The sequence below is a fragment of the Barbatula barbatula genome (assembly GCF_947034865.1).
Source record: "Barbatula barbatula genome assembly, chromosome: 11".
NCBI classification, from domain to species: domain Eukaryota; kingdom Metazoa; phylum Chordata; class Actinopteri; order Cypriniformes; family Nemacheilidae; genus Barbatula; species Barbatula barbatula.
Genome location: NC_136774.1, coordinates 2,696,150 through 2,716,503, shown reverse-complemented (window position 1 = coordinate 2,716,503; position 20,354 = coordinate 2,696,150). Strand labels below are relative to the sequence as shown.

Sequence of the window (20,354 nt, the reverse complement as noted above, 5' to 3'; positions counted from 1 at the left end):
CACTAAAAATATTTTCTCATAACATCAGTTTAGTTTAAAGACGAATTGAACAGGAAAAGTGAGCAAGCGCATTCACTACAAATATTACATTTAAATTCATACATTTTTTGTTTAACTTCTGCGTAATGACTTGATATAATTTCCGCCATGCAGTCATTATCGTTTACCAGAAAATCATTGCAGTCCCACTCGTTCTCTTCGGATTTTGCCATTGGCAGTGTCCTCTAATAAGGCCAAACTGCCATATAACTAGGCTTATAGGGTCGTATAAATTTGCAAATGCTTTTATATTCTTACTTAATTGCATAACTGATATAATATTCCCATAACGCTTGTGTGACAATAGTATGTCAGTAATTTTAAGCAATGTTTCTAGAACAATTAGAACAATTCATAGTCTAATGTTTGTAACTTCACTTGAATGCCTCCAAGAGTCGCCAACGGACTAAAACAACAAGCGCACATTCTCACGTTAAATTTACTGTAAATACATCCGACTGTGAGCGTGAAAGCTGGTGTAGGCAAAGTTTTTGTGAATACGCAGCATTGATAAATAAGGCCCCAGGAGTGTCCATTGTTCAGTCTCATTGACTGACCCCACCTGCACATCATATATGCAACATGAAAGTTACTTAAATGGTATTGTAGAATCAGGATTTGATTACCCTTTTTATTGAACTAGGCTTCCTCTTCCAAATATTGGTATGAATCCAGGACAAATGCCCTGCCTGCATAATCTATGCATTAATGACTTGCAATAGAATAATAATTACGGACTTGCAATGTAAAACTGTATGCTACAAAATATTGAATGCATCCAATATAATTAATTCTAAAAGAAACTAGAAACATGACAATGAACTATAGAAAACCTTATGAACATACAAAAACTTGCATTACAAACCTCACTTTCAAGTTTCTCTCCAGGTTTGAGTCGCTCCAAATCATGTGATTAATGCGATTAAAAATGTTAAATGTTGCCCAGCACTACAGGTCTGTAATCGTTCAGGAAAAATCTTCTAATCAGAATTTTTTTTTAAAGAAACGATTAATTATTTACAAAATATAAAGTGTTTAGTTTAAAGCTTAACTTGGTTCGAATGTATTAACTTTTCGGAAAAAAATGAATTGAGCTCGTCAATAATTTGCAACTCTGTAGCTCCGCAAGACATGCCTATTCATGTCTATTCATATAAGCGCCACCAAGTGGAACCAAATATTACACTCTCCGCGGGCTTCGAAACCGACGTCGGTCCGAATGGGAGACGGGCGCTCTAACGAGGAGGCTAAAGACCGCAGTCTCTAGCGCAGGGCTCTTCAATAGGCGGCCCGCGGGCCACATCCGGCCCGCAAATAATTTTTTTTGGCCCGCTTGATGCACTAAAAGTGTATTCAGTTTCATTTGGGTTGGCATGACATCACCGCACGAAAACACACGAAGCACTCTGATCTCACATAGCTCTCGCGGTACTCCATCAGCCAATCACAATGCTGGCGCGAAAATGCAAACGGCGCAGGTTCATTGACAGCTAGTGACAAGGGTTGACAGCGAAATCATGGCGATTGTAAAAAAGAGAAAGGTAGACACAGAATATTTAAAAGCGAATGGACTTAACAGTTTTGTTTTATTTTGCCTGACCACCACAATGCAAAGCCAACGTGTTTATTATGCACAAGACCGTGGCGGTCTGCAAGAATGATAACTTGAAACGGCATTTCGGGGCATTGCGCAGAAATTTCAAATGCAGTTATCCGGAACATTCTGAAAGCCTGTAACCGCAGCATTCTTACGTGTGGCTTGGAACCTGGCAAAGGCCAAAAAACCGTTCACTGACGCCGAATTAATTAAAACCTGTGCAACTGACATGGTGGATAAACTTCTAAATCACGACGCGAAAATAAAGAAAATGGTAACGGAGCAGGTTCCATTATCTGATTGCACAGCAACAAGAAGAGTGGAGCCATTGGCGGGTGAGTGCCTGTCTAATCTGTTATGAGACATAAAGAAAGCAGAAGCCATATCACTCGCAATAGACTCGTCTCGCGAACTAACCGACATTGCACAGCGGTGTTTGTCCGATTTTTTTTATGGGAAGGATTTCCGCGAAGAGCTGCTTTGTTTGCTGCCGATGCATGGCCGCACAACCGGTGAAATACTTTTTAATGAACTAACGGAGTTCTTTAAAAATAATGAATTAGATTTGAGCAAAGTTGTTTCTGTCATTACTGACGGGGCTCCCTCAATGGTTGGACATCAAAAAGGCCTGATAAGCACTAGCTTCATAAATCGGTGTTGAAAAATGAAAGAGACGATGGATGCAGTCAGGCTGGTAAACTTTATTCGCGAGAGCTCGAGTCTGCCACATCGTCGTTTCCGAGCTCGTCGTGTGCTGAAGAGAGTTTGTGAATATAATGTTACTGTTTTATCAAAACTGAGGAAATAGAACTAATAAAAAACATATTTATATTGTGATTTTTTTTAAAACAAATAAACAACTGTAAAAAAAAAATAATAATAATGACAATAATAATAATAATAGCAGAACAAACATTGTAGTTATCCAATTATAGTCGGTGGCCCTTGACTTGCTATTGTTAGTAGAATTTGGCCCTTGGTGAAAACTAATTGAGGAACCCTGCTCTAGCGTCTGTCTTGCACCCGTTACACATGGACACTGATGGCTATTGGTCATTGCCTTTCGTCACGGACAATGATACACAAGTATAAATGAAAACCTACAGCATAACGTCTCGGTTACGTATGTAACCTCTGTTCCCTGATGGAGGGAACGAGACGTTGTGTCGAAGCCGACAGATGGGGTTCGCCCTTGAGAACCAATCAACTCTGACTGTTTTGAAAAGGCCAATGAAATTGGTTAATGAAATTTGCATGCCGGGCTCCGCCCCCGGATATCCGGGTATTAAAGGGGAGCCGGCGTGCTCATTCATTCACCTTTGTGCTGAGGAGCCTGAGAGCATCTCGTGACTGCTGCAGCGGACGGCTATACCAGGGAACAGAGGTTACATACGTAACCGAGACGTTCCCTTTCTGTCGGTCTCTCGACGTTGTGTCGAAGCCGACAGATGGGGTTCCTATTGAAAACGCCACAGCATTAGCCGCGTCACAATCTCCAGCGAAGCGACGTTGACCAGCCTAGGCGAGTCAGACATAAGCGCTCTCGCGAAATTGTAACCTTCCAGTAGGTAGACAGGGGGTCCCAGAGCTTTAGCAAGATGGGTAGCCCCTGCCCTCGGCCATCTCAGACGGCTCCATTGGTGAGAGCCATCAGGTACCGTAGGACCACTGGGTAAGTGCTACTCCCTCAAGGGGGAGGTGCGCCACGGAGACCAGTTCCCAGCCTTTAGGGGGGAAACAGTGGAGGATCAACATGGTCTTACCGGCAGGGAAGAACTCATGGGAGGTATGTGCGGGATGCCACAAGGTGGATGTCCACCTGGGGGAGGTCATGGGTTCCCGAAGGGGAACCAAGTTGTTGTGGAATTTTCTTATTCCTTAATCAAGGTGAGTTTTAAACACTTTAGACAAATGCAACACACAGCGAGGATGAGTTACCTTGCAAGGTATTTTATATTTTTATTGACATTCAGTCTGCATCACAAGCATGGTGCAGAGAGAAGGTGCCCTCCTTCTCACTTACAGGGCTTTTATACGATCCAAACATGACACCCCTTCTTCTCCCCTCCCTTGAGCAAGAACGTATCTTTGGTAACAAAAATGTGTCGCTATCTCCTATCTTCACCAGAACCTCTTGGTCTTTGCTCAAGGGCAAAGGAGCTGAGTGGTCTGCCACGTAGCAAAACATTTCTAAGGGATTTTAGAACAACGAGATAGACAGTTGTTACGACAGGTTGAGGCATAAAGAGTTTGGTTATCATATATGATAAGAGATGGGAATGTGGTGGAAATTTTCATGACGTGGGTTTCTTCACGCTAATCTCTGTAAAATTTTATTCAAGACTGTGTTATGACCTGGAGAACTTTCTGCATAATACTATATTGTATTCTGTTACGACCTCTAGGGGTCGGCCGAAACAGGCAACAATATAGTATTATGCAGAAAGTTCTCCAGGTCATAACACAGTCTTGAATAAAATTTTACAGAGATTAGCGTGAAGAAACCCACGTCATGAAAATTTCCACCACATTCCCATCTCTTATCATATATGATAACCAAACTCTTTATGCCTCAACCTGTAAGATGAGCACTACCCTTTCTCCTACAGATTTCATAGGCCGTTGTCATCGTACTCAATAAATTCCCCGTCCGTGAGATCGATGGTCTGCACCATGAACCTTTGTTCAATAGCAGCCATGCTCCCTAATAGTATTTTATTTAAACAGTTTTGAAAACAGTAAATTAAACATGGTAACATAATTATAAGAAATAACAATCCCCCCAACCTTGGCTATTCCACCATTTCAACAGACTGTTAGTCATATTATCCGGTTCCCTGATTGCATTCTTCATGTGTTTATAATGTCGATTACATTATCAGCATAATCCGGAATGTAGAAACAACAACTGACCCCGAGCATTTTGCACACACCGCCTTTCTCTGCCGTAAGCATGTCTAAAACTAATCTATTCTCTATTCTGTATTCACTATCTGTGCCATCTCCTCGCTCAATAGACCCAAAGCTTTTTCAGTCGAGTTTGCCCAAGACCTCCAAAAATATTCCACAGGACAGTGCCCTGTGGGGACGTCCAGGGGTCCATCAGCCATGCCCCTTCATAGGTACTGGGCATGCTGTCAACGTCGAGCAAATCTCTTTTTTCTCTGATTTTTCTAGGTGCTTAGGCAGCTGCTCCTACGGACAGGAGAGCTGGATAACAGCAGCCTGTCCATCTCACGGGCAGTCTGTGGAATGCTCTTTCCCCACAGACCCATACTACGCCACTTAGGCCTACCTCGTCCTCTGAGAACGGGCAGGTGAAAAATTCCAACTATTAAATGAACAATTTGGTTGGTTATCATTGGTTTTCACTATGTTTTTGCATTCTGATGTTCCTATGAGTTGCCCCCCTTTCGCTCTACACAGGCAAACATGTCCTATCCTGGGGTGTATATTCAGAGGCCTGGTGTCAAAACTGTTACTGTACTTACCACCTGGTTCTTTGCAGTCTGTCTTTCGTGCCGCCTCTGCTTCGTTGATGCTGTTTGCAACTGTCAACAGGGTGGTGGCTTTGCAAGGTAATTGACCCTTCAGCCTTCTCTCATCCTCTAATTTCAGAGGACTGACTTTCCAAGCCTGCTCGAGTTGCATACACCACCAACAACTGTCATTCACTCCTACCTCTTTCTTCTGCATCAGTGCCAATGCACATGCCTTATTGCCTTTGCGATTGTAGCAGGAAGGGTTATTACCCCTCCTACTTGCACTTGTCATCATTTAGTGTTCGGCCAATGGTCTGGTGTCCGGTGCGTATAAGAGCACGGGCTACCAGTTCCTTAGTGTGCGTCATTTTCCGGGGCCGTGACGTCATACACGCGCCCTGCTGCTTTTTGCTGGAGTGCGCCGCGAGGTGTTAGGGTAAAAGTTGCCAAAGCGATTTATCTACCGGCGGTGCTGATCTGTGCGCTATAGAGGTGAATGTGGACATTTGAGACAGGTAAGAGAAGTATTTGTATGCGGGGTGTTTTGTAGATTACGTTTTATGGGTTGCTCGTACTAAGCGAGCAGTCTGACTAATTTGTATACCTCTGAAAGATCTATCGGCGCTTCCTGCCAATGAGCTTGCCGGAAACATTTGACTCCACCCACCGCATAGTTCGGGGGTAGTAATCCCGGGGCTGCATGCTTTGTTGTGAGTATACTGTTCGAGCGTGAAACCGAGGAAGAACTCTCAGTGTAACACCGTCCGTTTCGTTTCTAGGCATGCGATAAGGACGATACCGAAGTCTTGAATGTGGATTATCTGCGCTGTGCGTCCTAGTAAAGCCCTGCTTGTGCTGTGCCTCATCAGCTGCTGTTCTGTTCTGTTCTATTTTGTTTCGTTTCGTTTTGGTTTGTCTGTGTTCGGACTGCATCCCTTGGAGTGAACCGCCCCGAGCAAACCGTTTCAACCCGAACCGTTCACGTGAGCTGTTCCCAGCGAGCGGTGACTCTGTTCAGTGATATGCCTTGAGTTTTCACTGTTTACTTGTTTATTTCTTTAATTCATTTCTTTATTTCTTTAATTTTCTTGTTTATTTCTTTACTTAATTTCCATGAAGAGTGTTTTTGAATTTGTATTTTTATTTTGAATTTACTTATCGTATTATTGAATTTGTTTATTTACAATGGTCTGCTCTGTGTGATTTGTGTCCTCGGGACCAAGGAGTTTGTTCCCTCCCAGAGCTGTACCATAATTCCTTTTATATTATTTTTGTTTTGCAAAAAACGTCTCTTTGACGTTTGTTTTCTTTTGTTTGCTGGCAGGGCCTGGGCACCCGGGGGCAGACGAGTGACCAATTAGGTGGTAGCATCTTCACTGTTTGTCGTGGCCTTTTCTGACCTGAGTGGTTGAGTGTGTGTGCGGTGCTAGCGTGAGTGTGCACTGGATAGAGTAATTCCCCTAAAGGTGAATTCTGGAGACTGCCCCTTGGGTACGCCCGGGTTTCTGCTGCAGCCACATTGATATCCAGCTAACTGAACCGAGTGATTGCTGGTCAACACTTTTTTATATAATAAATGATTGTTTAATTATTAATAAAATATAGATTTTTCCCATTACCTATGTCTCTGACTCCAACTGTGATTAGGATCTGTGTGTGCCTTAAGTTTAGAGGTTGTTAAATTCTTGGGGCGAAATTCCCCAAGTGGCGTAGTCGGAAATAATAAAACTGACTTGAGCGGGTGTATGAATTGTTGCCCGTTCAATTCCACATAAAATAGAGCTCTCCGTCGCTTCGCTACACATTGGTATATTGCCTTTCTCATATCTATGTTCGTTTCTCCTGGATCTATCCATGTCCTAGCCTTTACTCCCTGTGCCTCTTTTTCTGCCTTCTCCGCCTGGAAATTCCTTGGCTGCACTGATTTTTGAACCTTCTGACCTGTGTCTTTCCCCTTTCTCTACCACATACACCAATACTGACCTGCTTAAACCTTCATCACCTTCATAAACCTTCGTCACTTTCCATATTTCCACTCTTATTTGGGAAGTTGCTCCCGTTCCCTCATAATTCAAATTTTTCTGAGTAAGAGCTAGTCTAAAACTTTCTCTTTTTCCTTTTTATTTGGCCGTCCCAGGGGACATAATGGCCCACATTTTCAAATTTTGTTGCCTTATCCACAACATAAACTGAGGTACACGTACCTCTACACAAATACATATTTGTTCCCCAGTACCTAGCAGAATTAGGGTAACACTGTCCCTCCCCATACCATTTTATTAAACTTGGAATATAGTGTTGCACAGAAACAAAATTCTATAATCTGTAATTTTGTCGGGGTTCGATGTGTCCCCGACTCGAACAGTTGATTCCCTTTGCGAGCACCAATAGTGCCCCTCCTGTCGCTTCAGTCAGCACGACCATTGCGAAAAGCCATTCGGTTGGAGTTGCCCCTCCTTGGACACCTTTTGCTGTGGGAGGTGTGTCTTTCCCACGACTTCCTCCTGAAATCTTTGACTACTTCGAAGTCTCCTGGCTGGAAGCTGTGTAATGATTTGTCAGCTCCGTTTGCTACTGCTCCTTGGACCTGCACAAATATTTTGAGAGCAAAAACACAAACACACATTGCCTTGTAACATCCTCCCTTTTGACGCGTGGTCTAGGCCACGCGTCAAAATCGCAAAAGCAGAGAAAAAATGTTTTGGCAAACAGGTGAGGCCATTTGGGCCCGCCCAAACATTGTCTGTGTATTTACATGAGCACTCCTTGCAGAGTGCATGCTTATCCGGTTCTGCAAAATGTTTGCATCTCTGCAAGAGAAAGAGTTTTGTCAGTGATTTCTGGAGAAAGTCTTTCTGTCTCTGATGTTGCTTGCTTTGCTGCAAGGTCAGCTTGTCAGCTTCCTGTAGAAATTGTTTCTGATAAAAAAGTGTGTGTGTCACCGTCACACACAACAATGGCTGATGGGAGAAGAATGGCAGATAGCATATCAGCAACCTGTGTGTGATTAAGAATGTTTTTACCATCATATTTTACAAAGTTTCTGTGTTTCCACAGTGTGCCAAAATCATGATTTACACCAAATGCATATCTACTATCTGTGTGAATGTCTTCATTTTTATTCTTTGCTTATTCGCATGCGCGTGTGAGTGCAATGGGCTCTGCTGTCTGAGCAGAGAAATGGTCCCTAAAAATGATATCAATTGCTTCTTTGCTTTTGGACTTGCGATGTCTGTAATTGCAGACACGCTTTGCGGACAGCTGTCTGCCGCGGTCAGTAATTTTGTGACCCAAAAAACAAACAAATTGTTTTGCCAGCTGGACTTTGGAGACATTTACTTTGTGTTCTTTTTCTATTATCTTTTAAACTGGAAACAAAGACCTGCGCACCGGTAAATTTGGGCATGGCACAACTATGCCTTTATTTTTTAATCTTTTTAAACTAATTAAATATTGGCCTTATGGCATTGAGGGCTTCTGTTTTGAGGCTTCTGTTTTGAGGGGGTATTGCTGTTTGCGTGGATGAAAATTACCCTTGGGCGTTATCAAAACAGGCTCACAGTTCCTAATCAACCCAACAAAATATTTTCCTGTTACCCAAAGTTGTACGGGCACCTTCCCAAAATTTCTTCATTAATCTTTTTGTGTGTGAAAACACTTCAAGTCCCCTTGTTGCTGACAGGCAGGCATGATTCTCACGATGGGCGTGCACCAAATTTGAATATTGCACGTTGTCCCTTTTAACCCATTCTATGGCGTGTGCATATTTGTCAGCAAAACACCCACAGCTCCCCACACCATTGTAATCAACGTCATGAGGCTCTGTGAGGCAATACATTCTACATCGTACTTACGTAATTCAAAACTACATCGTACAGCTGTACGAGCGCTGCACACGGGTTGTGTTGGTATCATGCTCAATCTGTCATCATACACATTATGACTCTGCCCAGCAAATGAATCGGGCAGCAGTCAGACATGAGAAACCTGTGTTGAAATTTGTCACTCCCCAACTCACATTGCACCCTTTTGACATAAATTATTTTACATTAGAGCCACTAGCATTTAGGGAAAACACAGCTAGTTTAGACTCTGGCAAATTTAAACACTAAGCAGATCTTCATTGCATACAGTCGGAAAAAGCATTTCTTCATTGCATATGCTAAGGGAAATCATACTCACCACCCTCGGAATGATGCCTCACCTCCTCACTTCCATCTACCTTTTCTTTGACCTCCTTGCTCCTGTAGGCGCAGGACAGGCACTGCGCCAATGTCCTGTTTTTCCACAATTGAAACACTTCTCTCGATCATAATTACTAGAGGGTTTTTAAACCTCCTCTCCCTCGCCATCTTCCTATTCTTCCGTGTTCTCCTCCAATATTCAATAGAGCCATGTGGAGTTCTTTATCTTGTGTGTTTTTCTTCTGAAGCTCTTTCTTGCCTGCCTGGCGGTGGCACAGCTCAACGCACCTTCGAGGTGAGAGTACTGAGGTCTGTGCAATTTTATACTTGGCCTTGCGTGTCGCCACAACGCAACGTCGAGTTGCCGAACACCGTCCTGTGGAGAGTGAGTGTGGCTGAAAGAGGGACCCAGAGAGAGAAACTGCTCTTTTTGTGAGGAAGTGGGCGCCAGGCCCTGAAAAGGCTTAGACGGGAGTCTAGGTCGAGACCTCCAGGTGGCCGCCATCTGCGGGCACAGGTGCACCGCGACTGCACGTTCAGCCTGGGGAACATCAACAGCTGCCCCACCATCAAGGGAAGAGATGACGACAGAGTCAGCTTGACGGGAGCGAGCCGAAAAGGGGGCGCTCCAGGTCTTACTGATCTCCTCATGCACCTTGGGGAAAAAAGGTACAGGGGGCGTGCGCGGCTTAGAGCCGTGCTCGGACCCGATGTACCAATTAACCAGCCGCGAGCGCTGGGGCATGGGCGGTGCGGTGCACTGCAGCCCGATGCTCGCGGCGGCCCGATAGAGCATGGCCGACATCTCGACGTCTGCTTTTTCGTGAACTCTATCTCTAGGAGGAGACGGCTCGAAGGAATCGTCAGGGTCGGATACCAGAAGGTCGCCCTCCGATGCTGCGAGGGACCCGATTGCGTGACGGAGGAGTAAGACGGTGTGGTACCGTCTCCTTGGGAACGGTCAGACGAGCGAGACGGGGCGTGAACGGTCCGCGAGCCATCGGCTGACGGATTTACGCTCACGGAAATCCCCATGCCACCCAAGCTGCTCGCCGCCGCTGACGGCGGGGCCGTGGCCACCGCGGTCGCAGAGCGGGAAGCAGACGAGGTGGTGGCCGGCTCTCAAGAGAGAGCGCAGCCACCCGTGACCGCAACGTCTGTATAGCCATCCGCCCGCAGTGCGGGCAGGATGACTCCACGAAGGCTGCCTCAGCGTGTTGGACCCCCAAACACCTGACGCAAGCATCGTGCCAATGAGGGAACCGCAACCACGAGAGCAGCGGGACATGCCACGCTGAGAAATTTGCTCTTTTAGGAAATTATCTCTTTCAGTAAAACACCTCTGGAACTGCTGAAACGCTGGGGGGATGATCGCTTGGAAGGGACAATCCGCTACACCACGTCAAGAATTCAGCTCTGTCAGTCATTCGAGCGAAGGCTCCGAAGAACAAAAGGTGAATGAATGAGCACGCCGGCTCCCCTTTAATACCCGAATATCCGGGGGCGGAGCCCGGCATGCAAATTTCATTCGCCAATTTCATTGGCCTTTTCAAAACAGTCAGAGTTGATTGGTTCTCAAGGGCGAACCCCATCTGTCGGCTTCGACTCAACGTCGAGAGACCGACAGAAAGGGAACTTGCCCTTCTGAGAAAGCGGATAATGTGAGGCACCTCAGCCAATCATATAACAGCCTCTTAGCTTTCCATTTAGTGCAGGCTTTTACATCAAACAGTCAGTGAATCAGTTTTCGTGGTGATACTGGTGGAATATTGCAAGGCTCTCTGCCAATCAGATTCGAGAACCAGAAAGAACCATTGTAAAATGTCCTTTAACACATTCACATGGGGTGTTAAAGATCCATGATTCTCTATAACCAAGCCACACTTTCTAAAATTTGTAATTGTGTCCTTTAAATAAATTAACACCAATATTTTCATGGGACTAATAATCATATATTGCCATTTGTGTATTTTTCACTCAAATACATAATCACTAATATTTATACACAATTCAGTACATGGAATTTGCTGTGCCTCATGTTGACACCACTGTATATCTGTATGTTTGAAGGTGTGAGCGTTCAGAGGAACAGCTAAATGACCTTAGTGAACTTCATCAGAATGAGATCTTAAACCTGAAGCAGGACCTGGCCAGCATGGAGGAGAAGATGGCATATCAGTTCAATGACAGGGTCCGTGACATACAGGTGATGTGTGTATGCTTGCAATGTTCACCTGAGACACAGAGGTTACATACGTAACCGAGACGTTCCCTTTCTGTCGGTCTCTCGACGTTGTGTCGCCCGGCATGCAAATTTAATTCGCCAATTTCATTGACCTTATCAAAATAGTCAGAAGATGATAGGTTCTCAAGGGCGAACCCCATCTGTCGGTTCGACACAACGTCGAGAAACCAACAGAAAGGGAACTGGTGTTGTGTCGCTAATGGGAATGTTAAGAACCACAAACAAACACATTGCAAATTGACAGAAGCAAGCTGATCTCAGAATGAAAGATATTAATATAATATATTGGTACAGTATAATGGATATGTTGATATAATTATCTTGGCTTAAAAACACTGCAGGTTGTATTAAGGCTAATAGCAAGATATGTTTAAACTTAACAGGGAGGATTTAGATCATTTTTGACACCACCAAGAGATTGCCCTTTAATAGTGAGTTTTTAGCTTGTAAAATAAATCAACAATGGATTTTCTAAGAATGAAATACTGGTGTACTGAGTAGTAAATACTGTTGCGCATACTTTGAACTTGATATTGCAGTAGTTCTAAAGAGGTCATTATTGTTACATGAACGTGTTTACACCAATAAAAGTGCCAACTACACTGAACTAAATTATAAACACGTTTTTATATGGGCTGAATTCAAAGATTGAAGACTTTTTCTATGTACACAAAAGGCCTTTCTTACGGAAGCCGTAAAGTGCTAAACAAAACAACAAATCACAACAACAAATCTAAAAGCCAAAAAACTAATCCTGAATCATAATTACAAATCTGAAAACGCAACAACAAACCATAAAACACATTAACAAACCATAAAGCACAATAACAATTCCGGAAACAAAATAATAAGTCAGAAAACACAACAACAAATCGGTAAAACCGGAAAAGGTAGGTCTTTTGTGTGACCGGGGTAGTTACTGCTGATTGGATGGAACCCCTGTCAATCAAGATAAACAGGAAGTACAGTTCTGTAGCTGGGTTCCTGCTGGACTTACGACGCAGAGCTGCAGAACACCTGTGCCCGCAGATAGCTGTCACCTGGAGGGGTCGGCCTAGACTTCCGTCCAGGGCATGTAAGCAGACGTTGCGTCGGTCAGCGAAACGCAGGTAAGTCAACAGAGCCGTCAACCTCCCTGGGGGTCCCCCCATGCGAGGTGACTACACTGTCAGCCACCGAATCAGCCTTCCCAGGCACAGTGAAGCAGATCGTCCCTCTGGTTCCGCTGTCCCCTCGGCACGGATGCCCTAGCACACAGCTGGCCGCGGGACAAGCGGAAGTACTCCTTCCCCCAAGTGAGCCTCCTAGCACAGGTCCTGTGCAAGTTCGGGGAAGAGGGGCATCAAGTACTGGTAGTGGAGCCCTATTGGCCCAACCACACTTAATGTGGTCCTACAGGGTCTTCATGCCACAACGCTTCGCCGAACCGCTGCAGCGACCGGGAGTCACCTCTCATGTTCCTCAGCCGAAAGGGTGAATGAATGACCGCCGCCATCTTCCTTTTATACCCGTATGTACGGGGCGGAGACTGGCGTGCGTGTGCCATTCGCCAAGCCCATTGGCGTTTTATAAATTTATCTCGGAGATGATAGGTTCTCAAGATCAAACCCCAGTCAGTCTCTCAACACAACATCTCGTTCCCTGCATCAGGGAACGGAGGTTACAGTCGTAACTGAGACATTTTGCGTACATAGAAAAAGTATTCGATCTTTGAGTTCAGCTCATGGAAAATGGGAGCAAAAACAAAAGTGTTGCTTTTATAGTTTTATTCAGTGTAGTTATTATCTTGTGATAACTTTTGCGAGTCACATTAATATAGTCAAGAAAGAGATGTTATGTTTCAGCCAGGCTGATCAATCTGCTTTATTTCTTATACTGGAATAGAACATTACATCAAATACCCAAACCATGATGTACATTATGCAAACTGCAAAATCACTATGAGTAGTATGCCATTTCAAGTAGCCTATGACTGTGATATTAAATACATTGTGGTGCTTCATTCTCACCTTCTGTCTCTTAAAGGGACAGCTCACCCAAAAAAATGAAAATTCTGTTATCATTTACTCACCCATAGATTGTTCCAAACCTCTATAAATGTCTATGGTCCAGTAAACACAAATGGAGATATTTTGAAGAATTAAGCAGATCTCATCCCCCATTGATTTCCATAGTATTTATTTTCCTTACTGTGCCAGTAAATGGGTAATGAGATCTGTTTGGTTACGGACATTCTTCCAAATATCTTAATTTGTGTTTACTGGAAAAAAGTCATCAGGTTTGGAACAATCTGTGGGTGAGTAAATGACAGAATTTTAATTTTTGGGTGAACTATCCCTTTAACATTCTCTTATGTAGGAGGCTCTGGAGGCTTGTCAGACATGTATGTCTAAGATGGAGCTGCAGCAGGTGGTGCAGTTGGAAGGTTTGGAGAATGCTACAGCACGCACTCTGCTCGGCAAAGTTATCAATGTACTGCTGGCTGTCATGGCCATCGTGCTGGTCTTTGTGTCCACTGTAGCCAACTGTGTCATCCCACTGATGAAGACCCAAATGCGCTCTGTTTCATCAATGCTTCTCTTTTTTCTCTTTACTGTTCTTTGGAGGAACTGGGACAACTTTTCAGCACACATATACCATATTTTGCATACTCCTTAATGACCAGCCAAGTTTTTATGTATTTGAGACTATTTTCTTCTAGTTCAATTTTGCATAATCATTTTGTTAAACTGTTGTATACAGCTGTCAAGAAAGTTTTCTCAATCTGGGCCTCATTTATGAAACGTTTGTAAATATTTGCACATAAAACTCTCCTCTGACTTGACACAAAACAAGACGCAACATCTTGTAACCGGACACAATAGTAAACTCCTTGAAACAGGACACCGTAATAAACCTCTTAAGACAGGAAATATAACAACTAACAAGCACAGGACAGAAAACACAGGGCATTAAATAAGGGACCAAATAAAAAAGGGAACAGGTGATGGGCATGACACCAAAACAAAATAATTAACGAGAGGGCGGGGACATAGACCAGACTGAAGAGCTGGTAGCAGGCAGGATCATGACAATAAATGGCTTGAAGAAGGTGAACAAAGCTCTGCTTACTTTTTTAGATTAGAAAGAGAGCAAACCAAATGCATAGATGAGCAACACGCAAATAAATGGACTGTGTTTCGATACAATATATTACAATAAGTATATCCAGTAAATGATGATTCACACAGAAGCACTTTGTGATGTATTTGAGTGTTTTAGAGTACATTTAAGCCATTGTTGTGGATGCTATTCCATCTGGCACATGCATGCTTTTTAGAAAATAGACTTTACCTTTTGAAGAAGTCTCTTTACCTGAGCCTAGAGAAACACCTACTGTGTAATGTTATGTTAGTAAAAAAGAAGAACTCTTAAAATAAGAGCTTATTGAGCGCATTGCCTGTGCCCCTTCTGCAGTTTCATACTGATAAAGCCTTTTTGATCATCTAAACTGGAAAATGATATGGTCCATGCAACAAAATATCTCCTCTCAAACTAATTAAAAGAAATTTATTTTAAACTACTCCAAAGCATATACGTAATTCTATGTAGATTTTTTATGCATATATGTACATTTTCTAATTGCAAACCTATTTTTGGAGTCTTTCTGCAAGAGATAAAACAGAATTGCAATTATGTTTTCTTCTAACACGAAAGCAATAAGAACTTGAACAATTGACTGACTGCTTATAAACTTTTCAATCTATTTAATTTGTAATTTCTTTATTGTTTTTTGTGTGTCATTTTGGGGGGGTTTGTCTTGTTTGTATTCAGCCATGGTAATGTTTTTTTATTTTCTCTCTTTTCATTAATCTTACTTTTTCTGTTATGTTATGTTTATTTTGTAACATTGTATTGTTATAACACAATGTTCAATAAAAAAATTAAAATCAAATCTGCTCGTGTTTCATGAATGAGGCCCATTGATGGCATTTGGAACACTGCTTTTTATAGAAGTATTATTTTAATCTTTGGATTTTTTTTAATATAACAAACAACATCAATCTACAGTATTTTAAAGCATTTGATTGGAAATCATATTATTAAATGAGACTGTTGTCATTGATTATTAGCTGTTAATTTTGATGTATGATAATCAATAACATAATATGTTTGATAATGATAATACCTGTTAATGATAATAAGGTTTTTTATAAAAACTCAAGGGAACAAGACCGTGAATACACAGCTGCAAGAGGTGTTTTACCCCGCCACACATTGTTTATGTGCTTGTGAACACACTTATAAACCACTCTAGTGCCTTACAGCTCTTTTCAGGATTTAAATAAGCCTCCATCATGTCTAGACTAAAAATTATTTATAATTAGAGTTCTGTGAGTGATATTATGTGTTGTAATATAGATTAATTCATTACTTATACCTACAACATATTAAGCTTAAATTAATCCAAGTTACCATTGTGCTTTTGCTTTTCATGTTTTTTGATGCCACGTTACTATAAAAGTAGCTATGCTTAATAAAAGATCTGCTTGATGCAGACTATGTTGCATTTAAATTCATTTGTCAGTTATTTCTCCAGCAGGTGGCGAAAATGCACCTTCATTCATTGCAAGCAGAAAATGCTTCTGAATATTTATCATTTTACGCCAAGCCAACCAACTTGGTTACGTCTTAAATATGGCAAATATCATAAGCCAATCCTTCCAGTGGGATTGTACTAGTACTAAGTTTATAATATCATCTAATGGTAATATTTAATGTATTTCAATAGTTTGTTAGCCATACTTACTAAATTGTGCTCTTTTACATATATTAGGCCTACATACGCTTCTATTTAATTTGAGCATGTTTCGCTCTCTGTGCTATAGACGCGCTTGTACGCAGAATTAAACTGAACAGGTTTGGGCAGCAAAACCTACTACTAAAAAGTAATTGAACTCTCTGCACACACTGCTGATGGTTGTATGTTGAATGTGAGCCTTGTGCGTAGTTTAATGGTTAAATGTCACATTTTGGCATTTGGTCTTTGCGAGTGATTGAACGTGTTATTTTACCAAATGATGTTGTGCGTGCGGCGTGATCACTGTGCGTTATCTGACCGGAAACAGGTCGTGATTAGTGCAGGCAGCTTAACAGTGACACGGACTGAAGGAGGATTTGGTGTTTGGCCTCTCAACACAACCCCCTCTCATTGTTTCGTATTTCCTTTACATGCTAACTTGATTTCTCATTATTTAGTATACTTACACTTTAAAGAAAGCTTTTCAGCAGTTTACATGTCATTTTTAATTTGTTTTGTAAACCTTAAAGAAATACAAATAAACACAAAAAGTTAGCCACAGCTTACAAAATGAACCAGTTTTTTCTGTTAATTGAAATACATATGTACCTTTTTATTCAATAATTTATTATACATTTGTTTATTTTTATATAATTCCAAAGTAAAGATTGTGTTAGGGCGGATTCTCAAATTACTACATTTGGTCCCCCAATCCTAAAAATTAGTCTATGGTGTATTTTAGTGCTATTGATTTTGTCTTATTTTAGAATTAGTTCAGGAATCATTTATTATCTTTTGTGGTTTGTAAAACAACTACAGTGCTTTATACAACAAATTCTCTGTACAATAATCGTATCCCTATAATTAAATAATTAGAAATGCAGTGATTTTCTGACGTACCCACACATGCCACAAGTTAAATAGTGTCTGGTACACAGTTATTCTTAAATGGACACACCTAGCCTACATTCAGCATACCTTAAAAAATGTATAATAACAAAGAACATGACACATTCTCTGTAAAATGTTAATGTTGTAATGTCAGAGAGGAACAGTAGCCATCTGGTAGCACTTTAATGGGTCTTGTGGTGCCTTCTGCTCCTGCAGCAGTGCTCAATGTGGATCTGTGTGACTAATTTGAAAGATAAAGAAACATGAGCCTCAGGTGAAAGTTCAGCACCAGCAATTACTGCATTTATATATGAGCATAAGGTTGTAGTTATATGACACACATTTTCAAGTTTCAAATATTGGGTGCGAATTCTGAAAGTCCTTTAAAAGACTTTTATATCTTAAAGGGATATGAAACCACCAATGCACCACAATAAGGACTGCCCTTTCTTGGAAAACATAGTTTCCTGCTTCTGATTTTTATTTTGCATGTTTTGAACTTTTATTTTTTCTTCTCACAGAGGACGTTTGAAATATTCTCAAGCTGAAATCTTAATCACATCACAGTTAAATTGTGAGCTTTTTCTAACCGATCTTGAAAACCAATTTTGGTTGGCTTGAGCCAATTGGTCTTTATTATATCTGTAAATATAGTTTGTTGCATGTAGGTTGCTTTTCGGGCTAGGTCTACTTGACAGGGCATTGTACTTGGTAGTACTTATTCAGCAGACCATGGTCCATAAAATGCTATATGGGATTTTATTTGAATACCCTTACTGTACCAGGGCCCCAGTATAGCAGTAAGGATATTTCTCAAAATATTTGGGGGAATACGTGCCTGTTTCTGAGCTTAAAAGACTCCGCACATATAAGTGTGCGTAAAAGTAGAGATAATGTTGTGAGGCTCCTCTCCCTGAAGGAAGCGGGACTCTTCAATCACGTCATTCCGTGATCGGGCTTTCAGCAGGAAACGGCTTTTCCTCCCGGATAGTTGCGCTCTTTTCCGCTCGCTCAATGCTACTCTCCGTTCAGAACCCGCGGAAGCCAGCGAGAAGGAAAAATGCCTCCTTCTATAACCGAGAGAGCGTCTCTTAAACTCTTTTACACCGTATTTTTGACGGCTCTCCAAGCGCGCACGATCGGTGGACTTCAGATTCAACAGGCGTTTGCTTCTCCAAACGCCACTAATAACTTCGTAGTGGACGCGGTTTCAGGTAGGGTTTACCTGGCCTCAGTGAATAGCCTGTACCAGCTAAACGCGACGCTCGCGCTAGAGGTGGAGACGCGGACCGGACCCGTGCGCGACAACCCGCTTTGCCATGCGCCGCAGCTGCCGCAGGCGATGTGCGAGTACGAGAAGGTGTTCACCGACAACTACAACAAGCTGCTGGCGCTGGACCGCGAGCAGGGCGTTCTGGTAACGTGCGGTTCGGTGTACCAGGGCTTTTGTGAGCTGCGCAGTATGGAGAACGCGTCCCGAGTTGCGGTCACGTTCCCACAGGAAGGGGCCACTGTGTTCCCCAGCATGCTCAATATCGTCGCCAACCACGAGAACGCGAGCACCGTCGGGCTTGTCTTTCGGAGTCACGGCGGAGCGCCGCGGCTGCTAGTGGGGGCAACCTACACGGGCATGGGGACCGAATTCTTTCCCAAAAACCACAGCAAAGAGGACCTTCGCTTCGAAAACACACCAGAAATCGCCATCCGCTCGCTTAACACCAAAGACCTCAGCCGGTTGTTCACCTATGACATCAACCCCTCGGAAGATAACGTCTTTAAAATCAAACAAGAAGTTAAGCAGAAAAACAAGCTCAACTTCGTCCACGCGTTCATTCACAAGACTTATTCATACATCGCTATTAACAACGACGCAAATACAGGTCTCAAAGAAAGCCAGCCCAACAGCATCCTTGCGCGCATCTGCCTGGATACGGATGGTCCCCGCCGGTCCTCATCCACGGAGAGCAGAAAACTCACCGAATCGTACATCCAAATGGGAATTCAGTGTGGATCCAATGGGAATATATATAACCGACTCATCTCCATATACCCAGTGGATATCAGCACCGACAGTTCAGAAACACCTGAACCCTATCTTTTTGGGGTATTTGCCAGGGCGGGCAGGCAGTCGGCCGTGTGTGCGTTTCGGGTGTCGGATGTGGAGGAGATGATCCGCCAGGGCCGCCGCAACTGCTCCAACGGCCCAAACAATGATGTGCAGGTTCTGGACAGCGTCATCCAAGGCTCAGGGGCTGAGTGCGAGGTCAAAGGGACGATCGTGGTAAGCTGCTTTTAACTTTTGCTCATTTTACAATAAACGTTATTTAATTACGCGTTAACAAACTCGTATTTAAAAAAAATCGGAGCAGCTAATTCATATCCAAATCTGTATGCAATATGACTGACATTGACAATCATTTATTATTAAGGATTATTTATTATAAAAATTGGCAAGCATGGTGTTCAGAGTGTGGCGTGCAAGTACAAGTTGTGGAAAGTGCGTTGGTGACCAGCCATACCCCGGAATTAAACATATTATTACAGAGATAATATTAATTTAATTCTAGGTATTGATGACAAGTATAGCCTACGCTATGTGGTGTTATATTGTAAAATAATCATTAGGCCTAATAAGCTTCCAGTTTACAGTTCAATTCAAGTAGGCCCACTTTCAATACTTTAAGGTATTAAACTAGCCTTATGCTTAAAAGTTTGACTGTTTTAGTTTAATTAATATAGTCGTTTCGTGGAAATGGTTTTAATCTATTAGTATAGTCGTTTCGTGGAAAATGAAGTCCTGCAGGCCATAAATTTTGACAGCCTTTTATTTAAGTCATGTCAGATAATAACACAAATATGTCAAATCAGTGGTGCCCATGGATCACGGAACCACTCGAAAGAAGGGGGCCCATCAAACCCACCTAACCAATATGAGTTATTTTGCCATTATGGTGCATAGCTTGCTCTAATGGATTTTTCATAACAAAAAAGTAACCAATGGGGTGGACTGGCCATTGGGAGAACTGTCCAAATTGCATCCTTCGAGTTGGGGTTGTAATTTCTGTCTTCCTCAAATTCTTAACATTGCTTATCGGTGTCAAATTGTTTGGGATGGTCAAATTCAGGCTAGTCTGCA

General features: G+C 42.5%; 2 protein-coding genes across 2 annotated transcripts in view; both read left to right on the top strand.

Moving 5' to 3' along the window:
* Positions 1-15,460, top strand: part of tmcc1a (transmembrane and coiled-coil domain family 1a) — a 50,308-nt gene extending 34,848 nt beyond the window's left edge. The window contains exons 4-5 of the mRNA XM_079467239.1: positions 11,373-11,508; positions 13,906-15,460. Of these exons, the coding sequence (XP_079323365.1) occupies positions 11,373-11,508; positions 13,906-14,205 (436 nt within the window). The 3' untranslated portion in view covers positions 14,206-15,460. The remainder of the gene's footprint in view (positions 1-11,372; positions 11,509-13,905) is intronic.
* A 2,720-nt stretch (positions 15,461-18,180) lies between these two features.
* The window catches only part of plxnd1 (plexin D1), a 47,154-nt gene continuing 44,980 nt past the window's right edge, over positions 18,181-20,354 (top strand). The window contains exon 1 of the mRNA XM_079467419.1: positions 18,181-19,499. Within this exon, the coding sequence (XP_079323545.1) occupies positions 18,279-19,499 (1,221 nt within the window). The 5' untranslated portion in view covers positions 18,181-18,278. The remainder of the gene's footprint in view (positions 19,500-20,354) is intronic.